General features: G+C 37.9%; 1 protein-coding gene across 3 annotated transcripts in view; it reads right to left on the bottom strand.

The window, feature by feature from the left end:
* The window catches only part of ca16b (carbonic anhydrase XVI b), a 720,903-nt gene that overhangs the window by 31,952 nt on the left and 664,600 nt on the right, over positions 1 to 24,351 (bottom strand). For all 3 annotated transcript variants that reach the window (XM_087994366.1, XM_087994367.1, XM_087994368.1), the window contains 7 exons: positions 17,552 to 17,648; positions 16,849 to 16,931; positions 10,610 to 10,744; positions 9,851 to 9,985; positions 7,431 to 7,603; positions 4,879 to 5,014; positions 1,624 to 1,770 (listed from right to left, as the gene is read on the bottom strand). In XM_087994366.1, coding sequence (XP_087850492.1) covers positions 1,624 to 1,770; positions 4,879 to 5,014; positions 7,431 to 7,603; positions 9,851 to 9,985; positions 10,610 to 10,744; positions 16,849 to 16,931; positions 17,552 to 17,648 — 906 coding nt within the window. The remainder of the gene's footprint in view (positions 1 to 1,623; positions 1,771 to 4,878; positions 5,015 to 7,430; positions 7,604 to 9,850; positions 9,986 to 10,609; positions 10,745 to 16,848; positions 16,932 to 17,551; positions 17,649 to 24,351) is intronic.

Below are 24,351 nucleotides of genomic sequence, written 5' to 3'. Positions count from 1 at the left end.
CATCTCTTGTTAATTTTGCTCTGTAGAGCGGATCCATTCTCTCCCTTTTGGACATTAATTTAAACCCATTTTAAATCTCTTCTTATATTTTCTATCACTAACAAACCCATTGACTTTTGCATTGGTCTTCTGCCTATGTCAAAAGTGTATAAAAACAATTCCGAAACCTTTCCGTTCTAAAGAAGAACTATGTTGGACTCAGAATATTAACTGTTTCTCTCTCCACCAATGCTGCCAGATGAATTTCTCCAGATTTTTGTTGTCTGTTTCAGATTTCCAGCAATCACAGTATTTATAACTCTCCATTCAAGTGCATCCCAAGAAACTGAAGAAGAAATTGAGGTGGGAGGCTGGGAATGTCACATCTCACAATTTTTGCATCTGACACTTGGTCTACAATTCCTGTAGCTGCAGGCTTAATCCTTTTGGATAGACTCTGAGGAATCTATTGCATGTTTCTGCCTCATTAGCATGAGTACACAGTACTGTAACATTGAACTGCATGTTGTTTGGACATACTGCAGAACATAATCCAGTAAAAATGAACTGTTAGCTTAGTTATGTAAGAACATGACAAGGTACTGTAGATTCTTGTTAGTTTTATGAATAATGAGCATCAAATGTGATGGCTGAAATGTCTAGATTTACACACATTGCTTCTAAAGAGGACACTAAGTAGAAACAGTACAGATATTTCACTATTGGTCAAGCAACTCAAGACTGAATGATGTACAATGTAGCCTTATTGCTCCCTTGGGTCAAGAGGCAAGACTGTTTTTTACATTTTAATTTCTAAATTCAGAATGTAAGCAGAGCTATGTTTTGTTTTAATGGAGTAAATCTATAAATAATGAATCTCAAGAAAGACCTGAGCCACTGTCAAGGTGCAAAATTGAACCGGTTCTTAATGCTCTCACGACTCAAAAAGCTGAATGAATTTCAGATTGATCTCAACATAATGATTATATAAAGTAAGGTCAGAACTATAGCAAGGAGCTAAATACACCATGAAATGCAACAAATACAAAATCTTCTTATTGTGGATCAGTAACTTGGAAATTCTACCATCAATTCACTTTAGAGTCTGCACATATAGTTTGGTTTGAAAAGAGATGGACTTAAAATCAACAATATACTATAGTTATTGTTCACTTTAAAACAGAAAAAGAGTAAATGCTGTCACCATTAACCTATACAGAGGAATTCCAAATAATCCTATACATCTTTTTTGAGCTCACTGTAAGCATTTACTATCAGCAGTAGATACCAACATATTGCACCAGAATGGTAACACAGTCTTGAAAATAAAGTAATTCAATTTAGTCATGTGACTGTGTAAAATGTCTTTGAAGACCAAGGACTTCCGATTAAAGAAGATATTCTACATATACAACCAAAAGAAGCTAGTCTAGAAACTTTCTAATAAGAGTATCCTCTAAGTAGCTTTGCAAAAATATTGTCAACAGCATTGGGACCATCAAAAGTTTATTTTGCTACCCTAAACTATGCAAAACTTTTAATAAAATGCCTGTTCTGAAATAAAGTGTGAGCTGATGAAAATAATGACTAGCGTACTATCTCAAAGCATAGAATGGAACAATGATTCCAGGTCCAGTAACCAACCTTAAACTGTTTCTCTAGCCTCATCTTCCCAGATATTCCTGGAATTAAAATGTTGTTGACATAACTATGCAGCTGAGTGGCAGGTACTTCTGTCTCCTTCCCGTGTATTGCTTCCCGCAAGGCTTCATGGATGAAAATATACTGTTCCTTAAAGGCAGGACAGAACAAAAAAAAACCAGACTGTTTATTTGTGCTCTTATTGTCATGCATGCACAGTATAATACATGAGATGATCAACTGTCATTATTTATCTTTTGGAATTGTGATAAAAAGAGTTGATGACATTAATTCTGTTTTTCCCTGCACAAATGCTATCCAGCCTACTGAATATTCTCAGCATTTTCTGATTTCATTTTAGATTTTCAATGGTAGGGCCTTGGATAGTGTTGTAGAACAGAGACCTAAAGGTTCTGGTACATAATCCTTTAGAGTTTGTGTCACATATGGACAGAGTGGTTAAAAAGGTGTTTGGCATGCTTGCCTTCATTGTTCGATTCTTTGAGCATAGGAGTTTGGAAGTCACGTTGAGATTGTACAGAACATTGGTGAGGCCTCTTCTGGAATACTGTGTCCATTTCTAGTTGTTCAGTTATAGGAAGGATATTATTAAGCTGGAGCAGGTTCAGAAGACATTTATGGGGATTTACCAGGTATAGAAGAATTGAGTGATAAGGAAAGGCTGGGTAAGCTGGGACTTCTATCACTGAAGAGTAGGAGGTTGAGAGATGACCTTATGGAAGTTAATAAAATCATGAGAGGTATGAATAGTGTTAATGGTAGGTATCTTTTTCCTACGGTGGGGGATTTCAAGACTGGGGGACACATTTTTAAAGTGAAAGGAGAGAATGTAAGAAAGACATGAGGGGCAATTATTTTACGCAGATGGTGGTTCACATGTGGAATGAACTTCCTGAGGAAGTACTGGTTGTAGGCATGATTACTACATTTAAAAGACATTTGGATAAATACATGACTAGGAAAGGTTTGAAGGGATATGGGCCAGGAGAAGGCCAGTGGCACTAGTTTAGTTTGGGATTATGTTCGCACGGACTGTTTGGACCAAAGGATCTATTTCTGAGTTGTATGACTCTATGGCTCTAACTGCCATACTTTCCTCTTGTTTTTCATTATTATTTAAAGCAGTTGTTAATAAATAAAATCATGGGCAGAAATTAATCTAGATCCATTTTTCCTCTTTAATTTGGTTCCTGGCTCCTATTAGTATAGCTGGCACGTGCTGACAACGTTGTTTATGCCCCCACAGATAGGTTTCCATGTGAAGACCTCAATTTAAGGTTGTCTGCTTCAATTGGTAGTAACTTTCAAGTAAGCCCCTAAAGGAGTCTTGGAGCTGGCTGAGGAAGGGGAGGGCTGTAGCGACTCTAGTATTTTTTAAAACATCTTTCCACACTTTCATTTGGTTGTTAGCTCCTATATATTGCTGAGTTGGGTAAACTCCACTGTCCGCATTACTCATTGCAGACACAGTTCCAAAAGCAGGCCTCAACATACGAGGCACCTTCTTTATATATTCAGGAATTCTCAACTGTCTAGAAATGTCATGGCAAGATCAATACTTTTGCAAATGTGGGCAGGCCATTCTGCAGCTAAACTGGTTAGTTTTGTGCCTATTATTTGGACCCTAAAACATATATAATGCACATAAACTTCTAATTCTATTCAAAATTCTATTCAGTTTTCATCAACCAATGGTAAATACTTATTTTAATTTCTCAAAGTTCTTTCTGTTAATGAGTTTTCATCACCACACTCCAGCAGGACAACTGTCAACTCACCTTGAGCAACATTATGGGAGATCATTTTCACAAAGGGGTTTTGTGCATGCAAATGCTACTGCTAATGTCAGACTTGTTTACCGATGCAAAAGTGTCTCAATAATCTGTTGCTTATTGCCTAGCTACTTTTAACCTCCACACTGGAACTTACAGGCACGTTCCTGTCTCTAAACTTCCTGGTCCATGCAGCAATTAAAATATGAACAGACTTTGCTCAAGATTTACTTAACATAATTAGAATTGTTGTCTTGAAGGGACATATCACTACCACAGAAAAATAACACGTTAAGTTTAATGTCATCCAGCACCCTGGTCAATATAGAACAGACTATCCAATGAATAAATAATCTAGCAATCCCAAAGAATCTACCAGTCAATGGGAAAAAGTGTTGCATCTATTAGATTTTCTTACAGATGCAAAACAACTTTGAAGTACAACCATCAAGGATTTGTCATGGAGACTGAAATTTGTAAGCAATTCCGGGAATTGTAACATGTGAAGATAAAGTCGCCATAGTTTTGCCAGACCTGCTCTCTTATTATAGACACCTAACCTCAGGTGAGTGGGAGGGTGACTCTCCTTGAGTCCTTTATGGTAACCTCTGTCGACATGGGAATTGAACTTATGTTGTTGGTGTCTCTTTGCAGTGCAAACCAGCAATCCAGCCACTTGAGCTAACTGACCACTAAAATGCAGTGTGAATTGGACAAGACGTAAGGTTGATAAATCATAACCTACATGCGACAGTTAGTCCACAAAGTCATTTGGACAGCTTCAGATAGACAGCTGAATTGAAACTTGATGAACTGAGAATTAAGGACAATCAAAGTTTATTTCTTCAAATCAAAAGAGATGGCAAACAAATTTGCTAACATAATCCTCAAGGGGCTTGAATTCAAGTTTAATGGCTTGGTCTCCTTTTAGGATACTTCATAAAGCCAGCACAATATCTTGCATTGATATAATGTCTTCCTCACAGAAAAATGTTTCAGGATAACTTACAGAAGCATAAAGGGGATTACATCTATATTTTGGCTCAAATATATGGTTGTCCCACTTTCTCCAGCTCATCCTAGCTTTTAATTCCATATGCACTATGACAGAAACATAGGAGCCAGGAGTATAGGAGAATGATTTATTTTTATCACTGCTGTATATATAACGAAAGTGTTCCACCTATTCTGAGTTTGTGAAACTAGCGAAGCACCATATTGACAATATGCTTCATAAGTCAAATATAAATAATTTCTCTAACAACCCACACAAGAGAATTTAGAATTCTGCTAAAAATATCAGTCAAATGTCAAGCTTTGAATCTAAGTATGAGATCCATTTTCTGAACAGGCCCTGGAGGTGCAAACCACTACTGTAAACTGTGTCAAATGTTACCTTGGTAACTCTACCCAATTTTAGCTTGATATTGTCATACGTTCCATGCTATGTATAATTGGTATTTACCTCTGTCTGGACAAGGTAGTTCCTCTGAGTCCTGATGTGTTTGAGAAAGCCAAGGACATTAACTGTGCTTTTATCTTTTATTTGTTTCAGCATGCTATCAAGCACAATGTATGTTCCAGTTCTGCCAACACCAGCGCTAGGTAGGGAATAAAGAGAACAAGGGTATGATAACAAGTGCAGTAAGAACCATTTAAAAACAAAATCTATCTACAAGATCAAATGATATTATGTTGATTAAATTACGATGCATGCTTGAAGAGATTTTTTGTTAATTCTATGGGAACACTTCATTAAATAATGACTGTTCGCTTTATTCATTAAAAAGTGATTCAATACAAAATATTTAATTTGTTATGAAAGTATAATTATTGACAAAAAAAGCTATCTTGGCTTTGGGAGCATTACATTTAGTCCAAATTGATGAACACTCACCCAGCTATGTGGCCAAATTACTTAATGGCTATTTATTTTAGGGTATGTTGTGCTTCACCTTTCCCTCTCCTCTTCCACTTTCTGTATGTCATTCCAGTCATAGAGTCATTGAGATGTTCAACACGGAAACAGACCCTTCAGTCCAACTCATCCATGCCAACCAGATATCCCAACCCAATCTAGTCCCACCTGCCAGCACCTGGCCCATATCCCTCCAAACCCTTCCCATTCATATACCCAACCAAATGCCTTTTAAATGTTGCAATTGTACCAGCCTCCACCACGTCCTCTGGCAGCTCATTCCATACACGTATCACCCTCTGCGTGAAAAAGTTGCCCCTTAGGTTTCTTTTATATCTTTCCCCTGTCACTCTAAACCTATGCCCTCTAGTTCTGGACTCCCCCATCCCAGGGAAAAGAGTCTTGTGAATGGACACCAATATTACTTTTGAGCTAGTCTTGTGTAACAAGGGAGAATCCCCAAGTGATAACCGGGCCTCCAGTACTCCTGGACTTTACCTGCCCCACCATCCCATTTATGTTAAATTCTTACTTCCACAAAATTAGGTCAACAAAATCAGCAACTCAGAAAAAGGGAAAACTAAACCAATCATTATTCAATGGCTCAGTATGTTCAGCAACCATCTGCACTACCCCCTTCTACTTTCTTTTGTGCTGTCTTTATTATACACAATGGAATGGGGATCCTGCTAGTACAGCAATTGGGGAAAATACACCTGAACTGCACTAGAGGCTGAACTGATCTTGCTGAGGCAAAATCCTGCCAAAATGTCCACTCAAAGTCATTTGCATTGTGGCTGGATGTAAAATCTCCCATCAATTTGTGCACTTAAGTGACACTTTTGATTGTTCTAGTCACTAATCAATTACAATGACGTCTCATGATTACAGAACTAAATTAACATTAACTGAAACTTTATTCAAGCAACTGCTGCAATCGATGAAACAGACCATTGAGTGGTTTCAATTTCCTGCAAAACACAAGTCCTATTAACTGAGGGAAGACCAACTGAGTGAATTTTAACAAATTTAAAGTGAGGTTTAAGCGATCTAAATTATTTGCAGCATTAGTTTGACAAAATGGCCTGATTGAGGTTTTAAATGATTGCTGATCACTGTAGCTGTATGTTATCTATGGTGCATTAAAACAACCATGGTTGGGGGGACCTCTTGTAACACAGTGGTAGTGATTCTACCTCAGGACTAGGAGGCCGAGGGTAAAGTCCCAACTGCTCCAGAGGTGTGTCATAACATTTTTGACTAAGTTGATAGAAAATATCCAAAACCATGGGTTTAGGGCTGTTGTGGTGCAGTGGCAGTGTCTCTACCTCTGAGCCAGGATACCTCACTAATGTTCGACCTACCCAGAGAAGTGTGTCATAACACACTTGAACAGATGAATTAAAAAATATCTTGAGCAGGTTGTTGCGTTTAGGGTCTTTTGTAGTGCAGTGGTAACATCTCTACTTCGACGCTAGCAGGTCCAGCTTGAAGTGCCACATGCTCAAGAAGTGCTTCAGAACAAGACGATTAGAAATACTCAAATCTAATTGCTTTTGACGGCTCTTATGGTGCAATGGTTTGATCTATACAGGTTTAGGTTCAAGCCCTATCTGCTCCAGAGGTGTGTAATAACATCTCTGAACAGGTTGATTAGACAATATCAAATGATGAGTGCCATTGGGCTCCCACAATTCTTGGACACAATATGATGCACACCCTGATCAGATACAATTGGTGGAAACTCGCCAAGCCAACCACTGGGCATAGCCACTTTTGTGAGAATCACTGCTTCAACTGAATTGATGTTTGAGCTCAGCCTAAAACATTATGGAAACTCAAAGGTAAATTATTACAGGCATAACTCACACAGATTTTAAATTCTACAATCCCTTGTATATTTTCATTCAATGATGCCTGGATTGCATGATAAGTGTGCAGAAACTATGCAGAAATGTCTGCATGTCATTGTTGCAACCTCGCTAAGATAATCCTGTAACATGAAAATTAACTTAATGCAATAAGTTGAATTAGATGTTGAGTCATGTCTATGGAGACATCCCTCAAATCTTTAAGGAGAAGTTAATATTTACACATACCTGCAATGTACCACTACTGGTCCCATGTCTGGTATCTGAGCTGCAGATGACTTTCTCACGAAGGTGAGTACAGGAAGAGCATATTCTGGTACCCCCATGTCAGGCCACTGTGTATAGTGATATTGTATAACCATTCGCTCGTTTTGACGTCCCTTGGGGTTTCCTTTTTGTCCCTATAACCGCAGTTAATCAGCTTTAGTGACTGTGTGAAATTTTATTTGGAGAATGATTGGTAACCTAAAGCTGAGTCAATGAGTCATGGAGCATCTCTGCTACACCCAACAACCATATTTCTGCAATTGCAAGATGCAACGACAGCGTTGAAAATGAAGAACAGAAATTTTGGAATAATTCCATCAAAATAGAATAAATGCAATAAAATCAGAATTAACGGATGCTTACTTCTACTTTCAAAGGCTTGCCCCTTCGTATCACGAAAAAGTGATCACATAGAAAATTCATTTATTTGTCAGCTGACAATCCAAAATTGAGTAATAATAAATTCAATGATATTTTTATTTTAATTTACTCTCATGTTGGAATTCTGTTAGCAGACAAAATTTAATACTCTTTGACTGAATTTTGTAATCTCCCTTATGCAGATCTTCCCAGATCACATAGTATTCTCTATCTGAGTGTGGAAGAGGTGGGCAGAGGAGACAGGCAACTCATCTGTGATCAGTCCTCTAAAAATATTCCAAAATTAGTGATGTGCAATCTCCTAGAAAGACATTAAACTAAGTCCTCACCTAAGTGCATGTAAAAGATTCTGTGATCGAGAAGAAGTGAGTTCTGCTGATGTCCCCCCAAATGTTTATTCCTTTATCACATCAGTAAGAATATTGCGCTATACTATCCAAAGATTGTCAATCTCACACATATCATCACTCTAATCCTTTCTAGCAAAAGAGGGAGTTCCACATGTCTGAGGAGATTGAGATCAGGGTTCCCACAGAAATGCAAAACTGTACATCCATTCATAGCGCAGAACTGTTGGGGAAGGCAAACCATGCCCCTTTTCACAGCTGCTTTATTCTAATTTAAAAGTCCTGACACCCACTTTGACAGCTGCTCTCAACCTACAAGTCCATAAGCAAGTGTGATGTTAGGGTGCTGGGAGATAACGTGCCAGTTGGTTAAGGACGTAGGTTGCCAGTTGGGTAGAGTGTCAGCTGGGTGGGGCTAGTCTGCTGGGCGGTGCCACTGGGATAAGATACGTGGTGCCAGGTGGGCAGAGTGTTAACTGGGTATGGTGCCAGATGGGTAAGATGCCAAGTTGTAAGGGGATACGGTGTCAGGTAAGTGATGCAGTCTTGTATTGGGGATGGGAAGGGGCCTGTAGGGTGGATTAGAGAGGGGGGTTAATTCCAGTCTAGTGGGCTAGGGGGTGGAGGGGGTGTTTGCTCTGGGCCAGGAGAAGGGAACAGCATGTCTGATGGTGGTGGAAGAGGGGGAGCATGGCCAGTGACAGGAGGTTATGGAGAGGTGGGTTTCGGGGAGGAATTGGGTCAGGCACATCAATAGAGTAGTTAAGTCAAGTGAAGAGTAGGAGGAGGGGGGCAATGTGTGTCCGGTGGCAAGGAAAAAGGGGCTAGATCAGGTGACAAGGGATAGGAGTCAGGTCTGATGCTGAGGGAGTTGGGGTTGAAGGTCAGACTGAGGCAGACCAAGGGAATGGCAGGGGACTATGTCCAGTGGTGGGGGAGGAGAAATGGTTCTCAGATCGGGATCTAGATAGTGTGAGTGGTCTGGGGTGCTCTAATTGGGGCTGTTTGAAGCAAGTATGGCATCAGTTGAATAGTTACTCAGGAATTTAACTGTATGTTTAATAATCAAACCTTTTCTGAGTTATTAAGTTAATTTTTCAGAAGCCTCCAAACTCTCCAATTTAAATGGAGACCGTTGGAGGATTCCAGCCATAGAGTAATTGCCCAGCAGAAAATTCAATTTAGATGCAATTTCTTCACATTGTTCAGTAATTGGGATTCTTCCCAACCATGCTGGAATAATGACAGTCAAGCCATTGGAAAACCTGGGCCATTGTTCCCTCATTACTACATTTGGGATCTTGATGCATACAAATTTGCTACTGCATTCCCCGTGTGTTACAACTTCAACAGAAATTAAATAAAAAAGCTAAAGAACTGCAGATGCTGGAAATCAAAAATGGAAATTGCTGTAAAAATCAGCAGGTGTGGGAACTCTGCTTTCACTCCACAGTTCTGCCAGACCTGCTGAGTTTTACCAGCAATTTGTTTTTGTTTTAAACAGGCACTGATAACTATGATGCATTTTAATACATACTATAGAAACATACTATAGAAATACTAGTTCTTACTTCATTTTTGTTTTGAATTGTGCAAGCACTGGATTCCTAGTCTCTGTTTAAAAAATATAAAATAGCACATTTATGTTTCTACCTTTTTAACTTTTGTGTTCCTAATGGTGAAGTGGCGTACAGTGCACCATGCCCGTACTTTTGTGCTCTTCAAGGTGACAATTATGTTGCCATACTCTTCATTGTTCTCACTCGGCCAGTATTGATCACATTTTCGCTGAAATACATAAAACAGGGAAACTTAATTTCACTCAGAAAATGCCACAACAGAATGTCAAAATGACAATGTAACCTGTGTCAGCCCTGCTGGTAGCACACTTGTCTCTAAATACAGTGCAGTATTTAGTGTTGCACTATCAGATGCACTACCTTCACATGAAGTGAAAAGCTGTGTGACTGTCTTTCCCCTCAGTTGGATGCAAAAGATCCCACAGTAATAATCTGAAGAAGAGTAGAGGATGGATTTCTTGGTGTCCTGGCCAATGCTTCTCTTTCAATCACAAAAACTTATTATCGGGACATTATCACATTATTGTTTGTGGGAGCTCACTATTGCAAATCAGCTACTGTTTCCCACATTACACAAGTGGGTACACTTTCTAAGTACTTTATTACCTATTATATTCTTTGGGACTTCCTGCAATTATGTAAGGTTCTACATAAATGGCGAGGAAGACGAGAATCTTGCAACACTCATTACTGAACTGACTTTGACACTTTCCTTCTCCAAGTATGAATTATTCTAAGAACGTTCACATGATAAATAAATAAATAATATGATAAATTGAAATTTATTTTAATCAAGAATCAGAAAAAACTACAAATTAAAAAGCTTACTTACTCGTCCTTTCTCCACTAAATTTGTAATCATAACAATGATTCCTGTGTTCTGTTCCCAGATCATTCGCCAAAAATCTTCAAATGTAGGCTTAAGAGGTCCCTGTGTAGCTATATAGGCTTTTGACTTGTTATAACCCTGTTCAGGGACAAAAACAAGATTGAAAAATGTCAAATTCAGCCCAAATCTTAAAGTCTGAATCTAAAATTCATTGTACTTTCTTTAGAGGTATGAAGGCTTTGAAATGCTGGTGGTTTTAAACTTGTTATTCTCCCAGCGAATTCGGAGCCAACATTTAACTATTCATGCTGTTTTCCCATACTATTGAAGATTCAATGATTCAGATGTCATGGTCCGCATCCATATAATTGCCAGAATTATTTTTTAACTTCAAATCCTTTATCTGTAAGAACAGAATGCTTTTATAAAATATATACTTTTCATTTTATTTTTGTGCGTAAGGTCATGCGACTTGTCACCAATTGTTAATTTCAAACAATCTAAGGCCAATGATAACAATCAGATTAAAACTCATTCTAATTGACGCAAATTCAAAGATAAAGGCTTTTTTTTTTATTTCACAAAACCAGCCTGCCATTATGACTTCCAGGAATAAAATTATGAGATTAGTGAAAAATGAGAATATTTTTATGCCGTTTGTACAACCACCAAAAACAGTATGGAACACTTACTAACTAATTTTACTTCAGCTTATTATACAAAATACAGGATAAGAGAATGAGTGAGAGAAAGAGGAGGACAAATAATGGGATGAATTTTTCCTGTGAAGGGTGTCAGTTCGCTCTGTTGGCTGGATGGCTGGTTTGCAATGCAGAGTGATACCAACAGTGTGGGTTCAATTCCCACAATGACTGAAGTTCCCATAAAGGATTTCTCAACCTCTCTCCTTACCTGAGGTCCAGTGACTTCAGGTTCAAAAACCACCAGTTACCTCTTTAATGAAACAGCAGCCCTTTGGCCTGTTAAGACAATGGCGTAATCACTTTTACTTTATGTTATCTCTTGTGTGTGCTCTGGTCAGTTATCTCACACAATGTGCACTGGTCACCTCATTACGTATGCATTACACTCCTATCATACTGTGCCCATGTTATTGTGTGCTCATCAATGGTAGAAGTATTTAACACTGCATGGACTTTCTGGGATTTCCGCAACTGGCACTCAACTTAAAGCTCAATTGTGTCAATTGCAGCCAGCCACAAAAACTCCTTACAATTCATATAGCAGGAGGGCAAACAGATGGCACAGGTGACACTTCATTGGAAACAGAACCTCAACTCATAAATGTATTGCTATTTTACATCATCACTTGTCTAACTGACCTCAATGTAACTGAGCTGCAAGAGTGAAGCTACATAAGCAACCTGTTCTTAGTGCCATACCATCTTAGGGCCCTGTCTAAGCGAGTACCACTATTTCCCTAACATTCAGTGTACTGCTATATCTTGTCATTTTTCAATGTGAGAGCATAATTTATTGGTAAGCTTTCAAACAGCTGAATACATTAACTTTTATTGATAAACCAAAGATAAGTAAAGAAAAATTCTGAAACAAAAACAGAGAGAGATACAGAAACTCAGCAAGTTTGGCAGCATCTATGGAAATTAAATGATAAGCTGCATTTGCTTCAGGGATGGTTTGTCTTTTGAACAACTATGAATTTGCAGTTCATGCACCAAGCTCACATCTATTGGAATTGGGTATCAGTCACATCCTGTCTGGTTTGTTGAGCCTGACATGGCACTGCCCTATCATTCTGAAGGTGATGTTTCTCCTGCTCATCTTCCTCCTCAGAAGGTAACTGCCACTGTATCAGGTCTTTAGCATCCATGACGTGCCATTATTACCTACACCATTTGTAAAGAGCACAGCAGAAAAAAATTATCAAAGAATCATAGAATCCCTACATTACAGAACAGTACAGTCCTCAACTTGGATCATTCAGCAAGGACCCCCCACCAAGATTGATCCCAACCATCAGCATCTGATCTTCAGGAAATCTACTGTCAGCTTGATAACTACCCTAGTGGTGTAATGGGCATGGAATGGAAGAACATATTACATTTGGCCTCAGCCAGGGATTGCGTCATGGAGTCGCCAGCTATTGTTGCAGAGGTTAACACATGTCTTCCAGCAACTATCCTTGAAAGGCATCTAGTTGTTGAATTGAAGCAACTATATAATAAATGTCAAGGATACAGACACCATAGCTTCCACTGTACCTGGTGCAAAATTCTAAGATGTGGCACTGATGATCATAGACAACTTGTACAGAACCTCGCTGACGACATCAACCACATTATGATGTGTTAGTGATACGATTAAATCCCCTCAAACATGTCAAGGAGATAGCCTAAGTCCCTGACTTTTTCTTATTTTAAAGGCAAGTGCCAGGAGTTCCGTTCTGGATGCAATTCAATTGATCAAACTACCAGACTTGAAGCAAAACACACTTTATTCATATACTATGGTTAAAATACAAATAAAAGAAAAGATTGGGATATCATAACTCTATCAGAAAACTTAACAGAATGATAGATTATTTAACTACTAAACAACAACTGTTCCAATAAATCAACATCCCATAAACACACCCTTGGCAAAGGTAATTTCAGTGAAATTGATTGTCTCATATGCAATTCTAGCTGCAGGAGGAGAACCTCAGCCTCTATCTGTAACAGAGAAAGGAATAAGAAATTCCACATCCAGCTTCAAGCCCCTAGTAATTACTGAAAGCCAAAACTAAAAATCCTGGTTTTGTGGGACCTTGACCCACCCATTCAGGCTGCTTCTATTGTTCCAACTTAAAAAAAAAACCCCAAGGCCTCATAAGCTGTTTATTTACTTGGCTTGAAGCAGACCACTTAGTACCTCTGTCTCAACCTATATTCATGAAAAAAAAGGACAAAATACACCTCTTAAAGCCATAGTATCATCACACATGTACTCTCATGTAACAGTCTATAGTGCCCTCTGCTTGGGAAGCCAGCTATGTTATCAAAGAGGTAAGGGCTTTTGCCCGAAACGTCGATTTCGCTGCTCCTTGGATGCTGCCTGAACTGCTGTGCTCTTCCAGCACCACTAACCCAGAAGCTATTTTATCAAAGCCTATTGCACTGACCTTGTCATTAGGAAACAAGGTGGAGTTGTTTGACTTTCATAAATTGAATCAATAACAACTTTGATACATTAACAAGAGCAAATTACTGCAGATGCTAGAATCTATACTGAAAACAAAACTGCTGGAGATCACAGCAGGTCAGGTAGCATCCGCTTGACCTGCTATGATCTCCAGGATTTTTTTTTCAACCTTGATACATTTGTAGGTTGACCAACGAGAGATCCACACAGATCCCTGAAGATCCTTAGAATCAGCCATTCACAGAAAAAAAATTAATGCAGCTGTGCCTTGGCAATTCTATTGGAATAGAATAGTCACCGACCCCTTAAGGTCACAAGCCATGCTTTAAAGATATCACAGTTCTGTGATGGTGCCCCAGGACATTATTAGACTGTGGTGAAAATGTGTCTCATTCATCTAGAGGAAATGGCATTGAGAAAAATAGTCTCTTGGCCTCCTGTACCTCCTCTGTATCCTGAGGGGAACTTCAGTTGTGGCTTCTTCATGTGGAGGCTGGAGATTGCTGCTGGCTCTGGACTTTCTGATGAATCTGTTCCTCCTTCATTTCTCTGCCCCTTTGCAGCATTGCAGCAATAGTGATGATTGGAGAAGATGAGAAACCGAACAGGTGCTTAGTAATGTGAGAAGCCAGCATTCACATCACTCACAAATGATGGTGTATGACAGTCCTCCACACAGTAGAACATGAAGGAATCCGACAAAGAAAGCCATGGGGATGCTTGTACATGGACCATTGACAGAGTGGACCTTCTTTCAATGTATGCAATACAAACCATTTCATGCAAACACAAGGAGATTGTTACTACGGTACACTGCTGAAATCTTGTTCCCTTCAACTGCCCCCATCATCTGAGAAAGGCAGCACTGTACATTGTCAAAGATATACTGTTCAATAGGGAATCAGCTCCTAGGTCTTGTGCAGCATATGAAACTGTGGATTAACTTTGTTGATTAAAACCTGCAAGTAATACTTTGAAGGTTGTCTGTGATTTTCTCTGCTTCACAGAGATGACTGTGATCAATTTATAATGATGAATCATACAGTCAAGACTTGTGGTCAGAATATGTATTCCATGTAGTTGGTCACTACGTGCAGTTCTCTATGATTACAACTATTTTTACTAACCTGTAGTATGTAAGTGTATTATCAATGCAATTGCCTCCACCTCATCTCACTGAGAAATAAAACTACATCTTCAAACAGAATAAAAACACATACTCTGCCCAATACCTGTGTTATGGTAGCCATTTTCCACTTATATTGTGCATTTCAATTCGGATAAGGATGGAAGGCAATACATGTCACATTTCGCAGTGAGTTGCAGGCTTATCCTGTCAATCTAGGTAAACCCAAAAATTTTTCACTCCCTGTCGACCACATCAGTTCTGGGTATCCACATGTTCCCCCTCAACTTTTTTCCATTTAAGTCTTTATCTCAACATTATCCCTGAGCCTACAGCCTACAGTTGAGTCATGTCGACCACTGTGATACATTGGCCCATTAACAACCAGGGAGGTGGAGACCATTGATGATGCCCTCATCCTGCAGTAGCCCATGTTGTCTAATGCACTATCATCTCCTATCATTTCATGTTGAGCTCCTCCCTCACCTCTTCATCACACTTATTGCCACCTCCATATCAAGTAGAAGCTGCCTCCAAACCCCACATTTGACTTCTCCAAATTGCTCGTGACAGTAGGGGCCTCTGACAACCTGACATAACATTCAAAGAACAGATCCACAGGACTGCCTTTGGTTGACACACCATCCCGACCAACCTAGAGGATAGTGTCCAGATCTCTGTGCAATTCACTGATTGATTTATAGTTCAGTGCAGACTGGCTGCACAGGACCACTGCCCACTCACTGGAGTGCAATGATACGAACCCCTGACCCAGCCCACCTTAAGCAGCCAACTGGCCATGTTTAAGTCTGGACTGAGACTAAACACTACCTTTCATTAACTATGGTGGGATATCCCGATTTATGACCGTCTCCTTGACTTGCCTGAGCAGTACTCCCCTTAGACTTTGAGACATAGCTCTTTGGTTGAAGCAAATTCAGTATGTTTGCCATTTAACCTGCTGGTATATGTGATAGATGTGACATTGATATTGCATGGTGTGAGTTCACCCTCTTGACTGATCACTACTGGCAAACATGACAAACTACCTGGCTTTATTTCTGCACGTAAAGGCATGGCAAAATGTAGGTGCTGTGAGCCTGTAAAAAAGGCAAGGCAAGGCAGAGATCCTGAGAGCATTCAAATAGGCAAGAGGTGTGTGCGCGTGATGGAAGCAGCAAAAAATCCTGAGGTGCACCCTGCTCCAATGCATGAGATGAGTTCCTATCCAAGCATGCAAAGCAGCCTGACAACAGCGTTACAACAAAAAATGTTGGTGCAATCGAGACTACAATATTAAATAAAATTTGACTTTAAAGATTCAGAGGTGTGCCACAGTGATGTGGTCAGGTTGTTGTGTGTCTAATGCTGGATGATGGAGGAGTCAGTTGATTGCTACCCATGGTGTGTGCCAGAGATACTGGGGACTGCTAGCCGAGTTAGAAGCCAGGAGAGCAAGCAGCCAGTGAAACTATGAGATACCCAGTCAGACTTTCATGTCAGGAATTATCATTATCTAGTCTTTCTTTGCCACATGGGAGAATAGGAAATAGCATAGAAATGAGGCAAGAACAGATAATAATGAGATGTTAACACATGTAAATTGGCCTCTTGCTGCTCACTAGTGAAATTCACATATTGTCGTTCAAACCTTCGATGGAAAATTCAACATTTCTTTCTCCATGTTGGGAATCAAATTTTCCCAAACTCGCCATATTTTCCCAACTGACTTGCCATTTCCCCCAAGTCATTCAGTGGCTGGAAACTTCAGCTCATTGGTTTAATTGTCTCTGCCTTAGCTGGACTTAAACTTAGAACTTAAAATGAACAACATATGCACGCAATTTTCAAATATATAACTGATTCAGTTTCTAATTTAACTCTGGAATTCTTTGAATTGAATGACCATGACAAATGAGAGAAATATAACATAAAATATAAAAGAATGACTTACATCAACATAATTGGCATTGATGTAGTCACTATGCTTTGAATCTTTTCCTGGTATTGGTCTTAGTTTAACTCTGCTGTGATCATCTGGAGAAGGAGAAATATTAATCCACAAGAATAAATCACCTTGATCTTCATAGATATTTCAAATATTACTTTACAAATTTTAAACTATCACACACCTTCAACAAATAAATCAACACATTGTAAATAGGGAGGGGAATGGTTAGTTCAGTTGGCTCATATGTGGTTTAGAATAATGCAAAAAGTGTGGGTTTAAGTCCCATTCCAGCTGAGGTTGAATTGGGACTACCTACTTGTCATAGCTTTGAGAGTGGAAGGCAATGGCAAACCACTGACATCAAAAACAAATCCAAGAAAATGGCTCAAGAGGAAGCATTGGCAAACAATCAGCTAAGAAGACCTAATTTTGGGCAAGCTCTCATGAACGAATGAATAAACACTCATCTATTTCACTAACACTATAGTCACTATAGGACTAACACTAATCTATTTCATAACAGTTACTATTGAGGAATCAATAATCATTTTCAGAAATATTTTTAATTTATATAGAATCTTAACTGAACATCCTATACTTTCTATAGATATTGTATGCCAAACCACCCAATGTGAAGAGATTTGTGGACAATATTTTTGAAAGATTGACTTAAGTATGAATATATTAGAATCCAGTATAGTCTTACATGCTACAATATTGATGTATCGGTTTTTGTGCTTGTTATCTGGATGGTTGGAGTGTTCTGATGTGATGTTCATATCAGCTGTACAGCGCTGCACTTCCTATACATAGAAAAGGCAAAAGAAAGCTTTATTGGTTTTCTATTTCAAAACATATTATTGCATTCAATAGTTTATGTGTGGTACAAAGATTATTGTATACATAATTCAGGATTTTTAAAAGCATATTATCTCAAAAATCCAATTGTTATTTAATTATGGTTCAAGATGAAAATTAAACCTCTACAAAGACTCAGTAATTTATGCAGTCAATAGTTCAGTTATACAATCTAGAAAATTGCAGCTTGGTATCAAACTCGCACTGCCTGCTCCTCACATCTTAGAGAGCAGTTGAAATACTACAATTAGCTGTAGTATCCTCGGATTTGGGAAACAAAAATAGCTTTGGCTTCTACCCTTGATTGTGATCCAGTACCTCCTGTTGGAAATCTCTTTTGTTCCAGTTGTAAAACCTCTTTGAGAAACACATTCCATTGGTGGGGCACTGGAGAATATTGTACATGAGCAAGAGGCAGCAATTTTGCAAAGTGACAGGGACTGAAAAAATGGGTGGAAATGAAATGTACATTTCTTTTTCTGAAAGGATAAAAATGATCAAAAAGGTTGTAGATAATAGTTGTATTTATATAAATTCAAAGGGCTGTGTATTCCAATTCTAAAAAAAATTAGTAGTTACTTATAAAAGTAATGGGGTAGATTTTCATCTGTACTGCCCAGTTCTAGGAGCCTAGAACTGAAAGTCCAACAGGGAAGGTCACATCAAGATTGCAGACCCCAAACTTTTTATCTTTCCAATTATGTGATGGAAAGAACATTTAGCAGGGGTTGACTTCCATCCAGGCCTTTCTCTCTGTGCTATGCCCAGGCAATGCTTAGTTTGTCTGACAGTATCTGTATACTTGCGTGCTTGATTTTTTTTAATCCTTTCAATATGATCTAATTCAAAATATTATTTAGGAAATTATGTATGCAATCTTGAATGGTCACACTTAAATTCTATTTGGCTTTGTTTTTGGAATATAATTAAATCTTTAACTTCATGGTAAAGTATATGGGAAGAATTTGTGGGAACAATCCAGTGAGAAAAGTAGAATTGAGATAAAAGATCTGCCATGATCTTGTTGAATATACAGACTCTAAGGACTGCTTACCCCTGCTTTAGTTCTTATGTTCATCAAGTATTGACTAATGTCAAGAGACTGAAGAAATTCCTTTGCTCAAGTTCATTAAAATGTCAATAAAACATTTTCTGGTTAATTAGATATAGTGCTAAAGGATAAATCATTTACAAACACATGGCCAATGTCTGGACAGTTCCCAGAGTAGCAATCTACATTAAAAAACCTATGTATCAGGATAACTATTCACTCATAGGGTCTTAGAGACGTACAGCACAGAAACAGACCCTTCGTTCCAAATCGTTCATGCAGACCAGATATCCTAACCTAATCTAGTCCCATTTGCCAGCACTTAGCCCATATCTCTTTAAATGCTTCCTATTCATGTACCCATCCAGATGCCTTTTAAATGTTGCAATTGTACAATCCTCCACCACTTCCCCTGGCAGCTCATTCCATGCACACACCACCATTTGTGTGAAAAACTTGCCCCTTAAGTCTCTTTTATATCTTTCCCCCCCTCATCCTAAACCTGTGCCCTTTAGTTCTGAACTCCCCTATCCCAGGGAAAAGACTTTGTCTATTTATCCTATCCATGCCCCTCATGATTTTATAAACCTCCATATGGTCACCCCTCAGCCTCAGACGCTCCAGGGAAAACAGCCCCAGCCTATTCATTCTCTCCGTATAGCTCAAATCCTCCAACCCTAGCAACGTCTTTGTAAATCTTGTCTGAACTCTTTCAGGTTTCATGGTTTACAACTGATTGGGCAATGTGCTCACAATAAAATGTCCATTTTGAAAAGGTGACCGAGGTGTGATGAAGGAAAAGACAGGAAGTTTAACCAAAATATTATTTAATCAACTGTAAAAGCTAATATTCAGGAAAACAGCATAATGAATTACTCCATGCACAATGGATTGAAATGATCAATACCAAACAAAGTGGAAGGTATGTAATCACTTTATATTTAGTTTTGATGATAGTTTACTGAAATTCAAGACATGCAAACTTATTTGTCAAGTTTTTTTTGCTTGTACAAAAGCTTTTGGACAACTGCAGCAAATGGGTATGATCTATTAAAATTGTATGCTTTGGGTAGATTAATCTCAAACAGTCAGCTATTTTTCAAGATTCTTTCCTCTCAGTTTCTTTTCCTTCATTAAAGGTGCTGTTTCATGCCGGAGTGTAGTTCTAGCAGCTTTCTGGTATTTCAGACAGATGACAATATGAGAGTCTCAACACTGCCATTTTGTCAGCTTGTTCAACTGTAGCAAACATCACACTGGAGTTCACTCCTCACCTGATTTGACATACAGAGAATTTTCAGCAGGATTCACAAACCAACCATCAGGGTGGGCAAAGTCAGTTTCTTTTTTCTTTTGGGTATTAGAAGCTATTTGTCAATTGTGAATTCTGATAGTGGGAAACATACTACTACTTTTGCATAGGTTATCACATGCAGGATGGACCCAACCCTCTCTCATGAGCCACAGATTCACTATTATCACTGGTTATTAGACACTTATTAGAAAAAGGGCAAAACTCTCCCTAACCCAGAGCATTGAGTTCAATTGTGGCATCTCTACTTTCCTGATCTGCATGGTCAGATGACCAACAATTTAACCAACTGACCCATTGAAGGAATTCAGTTTATCTAGCTTCTTATTTAACGGTCACTATTTTATACAGTTTCAAATATGGTTTGCTTGAAAAATAAAACACTATATTTAAAAATCAGAATTAGAATTGAGCTTATTTGCATCATTTATTGCTTTAGCTCATCAGTATTATTTTGTATTATGTTTAAGGTATACATATAGTTAACAAGAACTAATCCCTGGCCTTGTGTTTTTATACTGTTTCCTGTGCACAGCATATATTTAAAATAATAGAACTCTTTTGATTTGCAACAGATAAAACATGTAATTTTCATTAAAACCTTTAATGGTTTTGTGAAAAAAAATCACCATTGCATATTGCAACACTTTTCTGAGAATGAAGGGGTACAGGAGAGAGTAGTGCAGTGAATAAAAAGAATAATTATGAAAGAAGGCAATAGTGCAAAAACTGATTGAAAAAGGACCACAACAGGCAGTGCATCCTGACATCATCCATCCTACAATGCTGGGAGGATAGTAAAAACTAAAACCAGAAAATTCTGGCCACAATTTTTACAATTTAAATTTAAATTTGAAAGCAGTGCCAGAGGATTGGAAGCTTATCACTTCAACATCTCTGATCAAAATAGGAATACGAATAAAATAGGAATTCAAATAAAAAGATAACCATAGACCTCACAGTCTCATATTAAAAACGGATAAGCATTGCAAGAATGTGATTCAACAAAAGTAATGCTCACCTAGAAAGACATGTGATCAGATTTCTTTAATACAATTTTGAGCAAAAATGAGACCAAGATACAGAGCTAACATTGTAACATGGATTGATCAGCATGAGATAGTAGGAAAAAGGCTGTATGTCTGATTTGTGTGATATAACAAGTGGTACGCTTGCTTCAGGGATCTTTACTGCAACCTCAGTTTTTTACAAATTTATCAATAACCTAACGGGACTAAAAACTTGGATACATGAGTTTGAAGATGACACTAAGTTAGAAAACACAATAAATTATGTGAAGGAGAACAGAAAATCACAAACTAAGAGTCAGGTTAAATGAAGAGCCAGAAATATGGCAGGAAGAAATTAGAGTTTTGTGAAATTTGAGATTAATCTGAGGGAAACAAATCAAAGAGATTTCTTATTGCTGAAGGTGATGTAGTAGTGCAAAGGAATTTGAATGTTCTAGTACATCAATCACCAATTACAACCACACTAATAATCAAAAAGGCTAATGATATGTTACTCATTATCTCAAGGAGTTTGGAACTCTAAAGTGATGATTGTATGTTTCCATTGTACAGATCCATATTAAGAGTACTTGAGCACCAAATTTCAGGAAAGTCAATTGGCCTTTGGTCCTAACAACATCGATTACTCAGAATGATACTAGACTATAAAAAAAGGTTAAGTTGCATAAATGGTTCTAATTTCATTGAGTTTCGAAGAGATGTTTAATATGATCGAAGAATTTGATTGGGTAGATTAAAAAAAAACTACTTAGACCTAGTATGAAAATCAAGAACAGGACATCTTCTTAAGAATTACAGCAGGCCATCTTATTACAAAAAAAAAAAGGATTTTTACTCACTGAAATCTGGAACTCGCTTCCTCCAAAAGCATGTGAATAATTAGTCAATTTAAATTTTCATGACTGATTAGATCAGATAGAAGGAGAATCTCAGGACAGAATGAGTTTGCAGGTGCCATGAGTGTGATAGGGAGGAAAATGAGAGAAAAAAAAATGATGGTTTTGGCATGAAGTGGCGGAGATTTAGTGAAAGAGATAGAAGCAGCAGAAACACCTGAATCTGCGTCTTGATATGTTAAAGAAGTCCATGAATTCCTCACATTTCTTACTGCAACAAGGGTGAAAGAGCAGAGCACAAGAATTGAAGAGGATAGTTCATCGTGAAGAAGAGAAGCCAGCATTTGTCTTGATTAGCTTTATATTCAATGATGATGAAATATGACTGCAGGTTTCAATAAATCACTCAATTTTTATCCTTATATTTCAGATAATGATAAGGCATCAGACATTGCAAGAATCAAATGCAATCAGGGTTGGAGGTGTATGTGTCAAATGACAAAATACTAAGTGTTGCTAAGAGTCTTAATAAATTTGCTCTGCTTGATATGCTATGTTCACATCACTATCATTACAAATGTTGCATAAGAATGTAAGCATAGACCTGCCAGTAATGTCTTGCTTTTCAAGGTCTCAGGTATATATGATTATAACATGCTGATTAATGTTCTGTCAGCTTTAGTTGAACAGGAAACACCACTGCATGCTTCAAAAGTAAATCCCTACATGAATTGCTTCCTTTCTCATTTAAGGAGCATTGTTTAAGGGAAAAGGTAGGCATGGAAAGGTGCAGTCTTTTTAAATGACTTAAAAGGACAAATCAAGAGAACACTTCTGATTATAAGCTACTACGTCTGTCATTAGTATTGCTAAAGCAATCCACTTAACTCTCATGTTTTATGCAATATGTAAAAGTCACGCATCACATTAAACATAACTAACTGATTAGTGATCCTTTCCTGGAGTGAAGCATTTCATTACATTTGGCGTTCAAATTTCTTCTGTGGAGTTGCTTAGTGACTGTGTGTTACTATATTGACATAAACAAACATAATATGACAAGCATAGAAAGAAGCCATTTAACAGATAGTCAGATAATCCAATAATAGTTCAATTGCATGCAAATCTATATTCAGTTACAACCATGCTGAAAAGGTTACCTTTAACATGCCCCAGTTTCAATGGCCCAATTCCGTTGTAAAAATAAGTACCGCTCACCATTATTAAACAGTAAATCATACATTAACTTCCAGCAATTGCATATATGTACCCGTACATGGAAATCAAGAAGTTGCTGTACAAGGTTTCCTTTTCCTCCACAAGCTCCACTGTACAAGTATTGTATTAAGAGACTCAGCATTGAAACACATGGAGCACCACAAAGTTGATGTACTTACATGATATATGCCCACTTAACAAACCAAGGAGAGTTAGGGCCTGCCCATTCAGTACAGATAAATTTTTAATCGTGCAACAAATCTTATTATTGAGACACTGGAACCTTCTGACACTGAAAAGCAACATTTTCAAGTAAGTAACCTCAATTATTGTTTGAAATTTATAAAAGCAAAACTGTGTAAGTAATTTACCTTTACTTTAAATTGTCTATTTTTCGACTTATTTCAGAGGAGGAAATATATTCTTAAAGATGAAACCTCCGAAGTTATTTTGTGGAAAAAATCTGCACAAGTAGTTCAGACCTTACAGTACGTAATTTAGTGCTGACCCCTCCATATACTTATGGGAAAACATACTACAGAAAATGTATGCTACAAACTGATGAATTGATCAATAAGAAACTTAATTGCATTTTGGTGTGCTGATATAATGAGATGATAATTATGAGATTAATTATCTCATAAAAAACACTCACTTGAACTAATTCTGTTTTTGGAAGTTAAAATATATTGTGAAAAATATACCCCTGAGTAGCAGCAACTAAATTACTTCAAGGTGAAAATGAATGATTTTAATCACTGGGTTCAGCAAAGGGCAATGTATTAATAATATGCCCTGACTGCCTCTCTTGGAATATGTCAACTGGAATTGGACAATTGGTTCCCCACTCTCCATATCCAGCAGTTCACTCTGTGAATTATATAGACTGTTCTCATCAAATTATATAAAAAGACAGATTATTTTGAGAACAGTATATTAATCTTTATTTTTCTAACACAATTTCAGATGTTGAATAACATGGTACATGACTGTATGTAAACATATATATCTATATATACTTCAATTATTCTGCAGTTTACGCGGATACTTCATAGAAAATCACAGTTTCACCAGAGATTAGAACTGCAGTCGGAAACCCAGAAAAACAGCCCAGACTTCAGTCAACAAGGAGGTTAACAACATTGATTCCCATATTCATGTTAAAACAGTTGGCAAAAAGAATGTTTTAAGCATCAGACA

The sequence above is a fragment of the Chiloscyllium plagiosum genome, unplaced genomic scaffold (genome assembly GCF_037043375.1).
Source record: "Chiloscyllium plagiosum isolate Xiang-an unplaced genomic scaffold, Cpla_swu_hap1 HiC_scaffold_14, whole genome shotgun sequence".
In the NCBI taxonomy this organism is placed as follows: Eukaryota; Metazoa; Chordata; class Chondrichthyes; order Orectolobiformes; family Hemiscylliidae; genus Chiloscyllium; species Chiloscyllium plagiosum.
The sequence above is the reverse complement of the archived record's forward strand: the minus strand, read 5'-3'. Positions and strand labels throughout refer to the sequence as shown.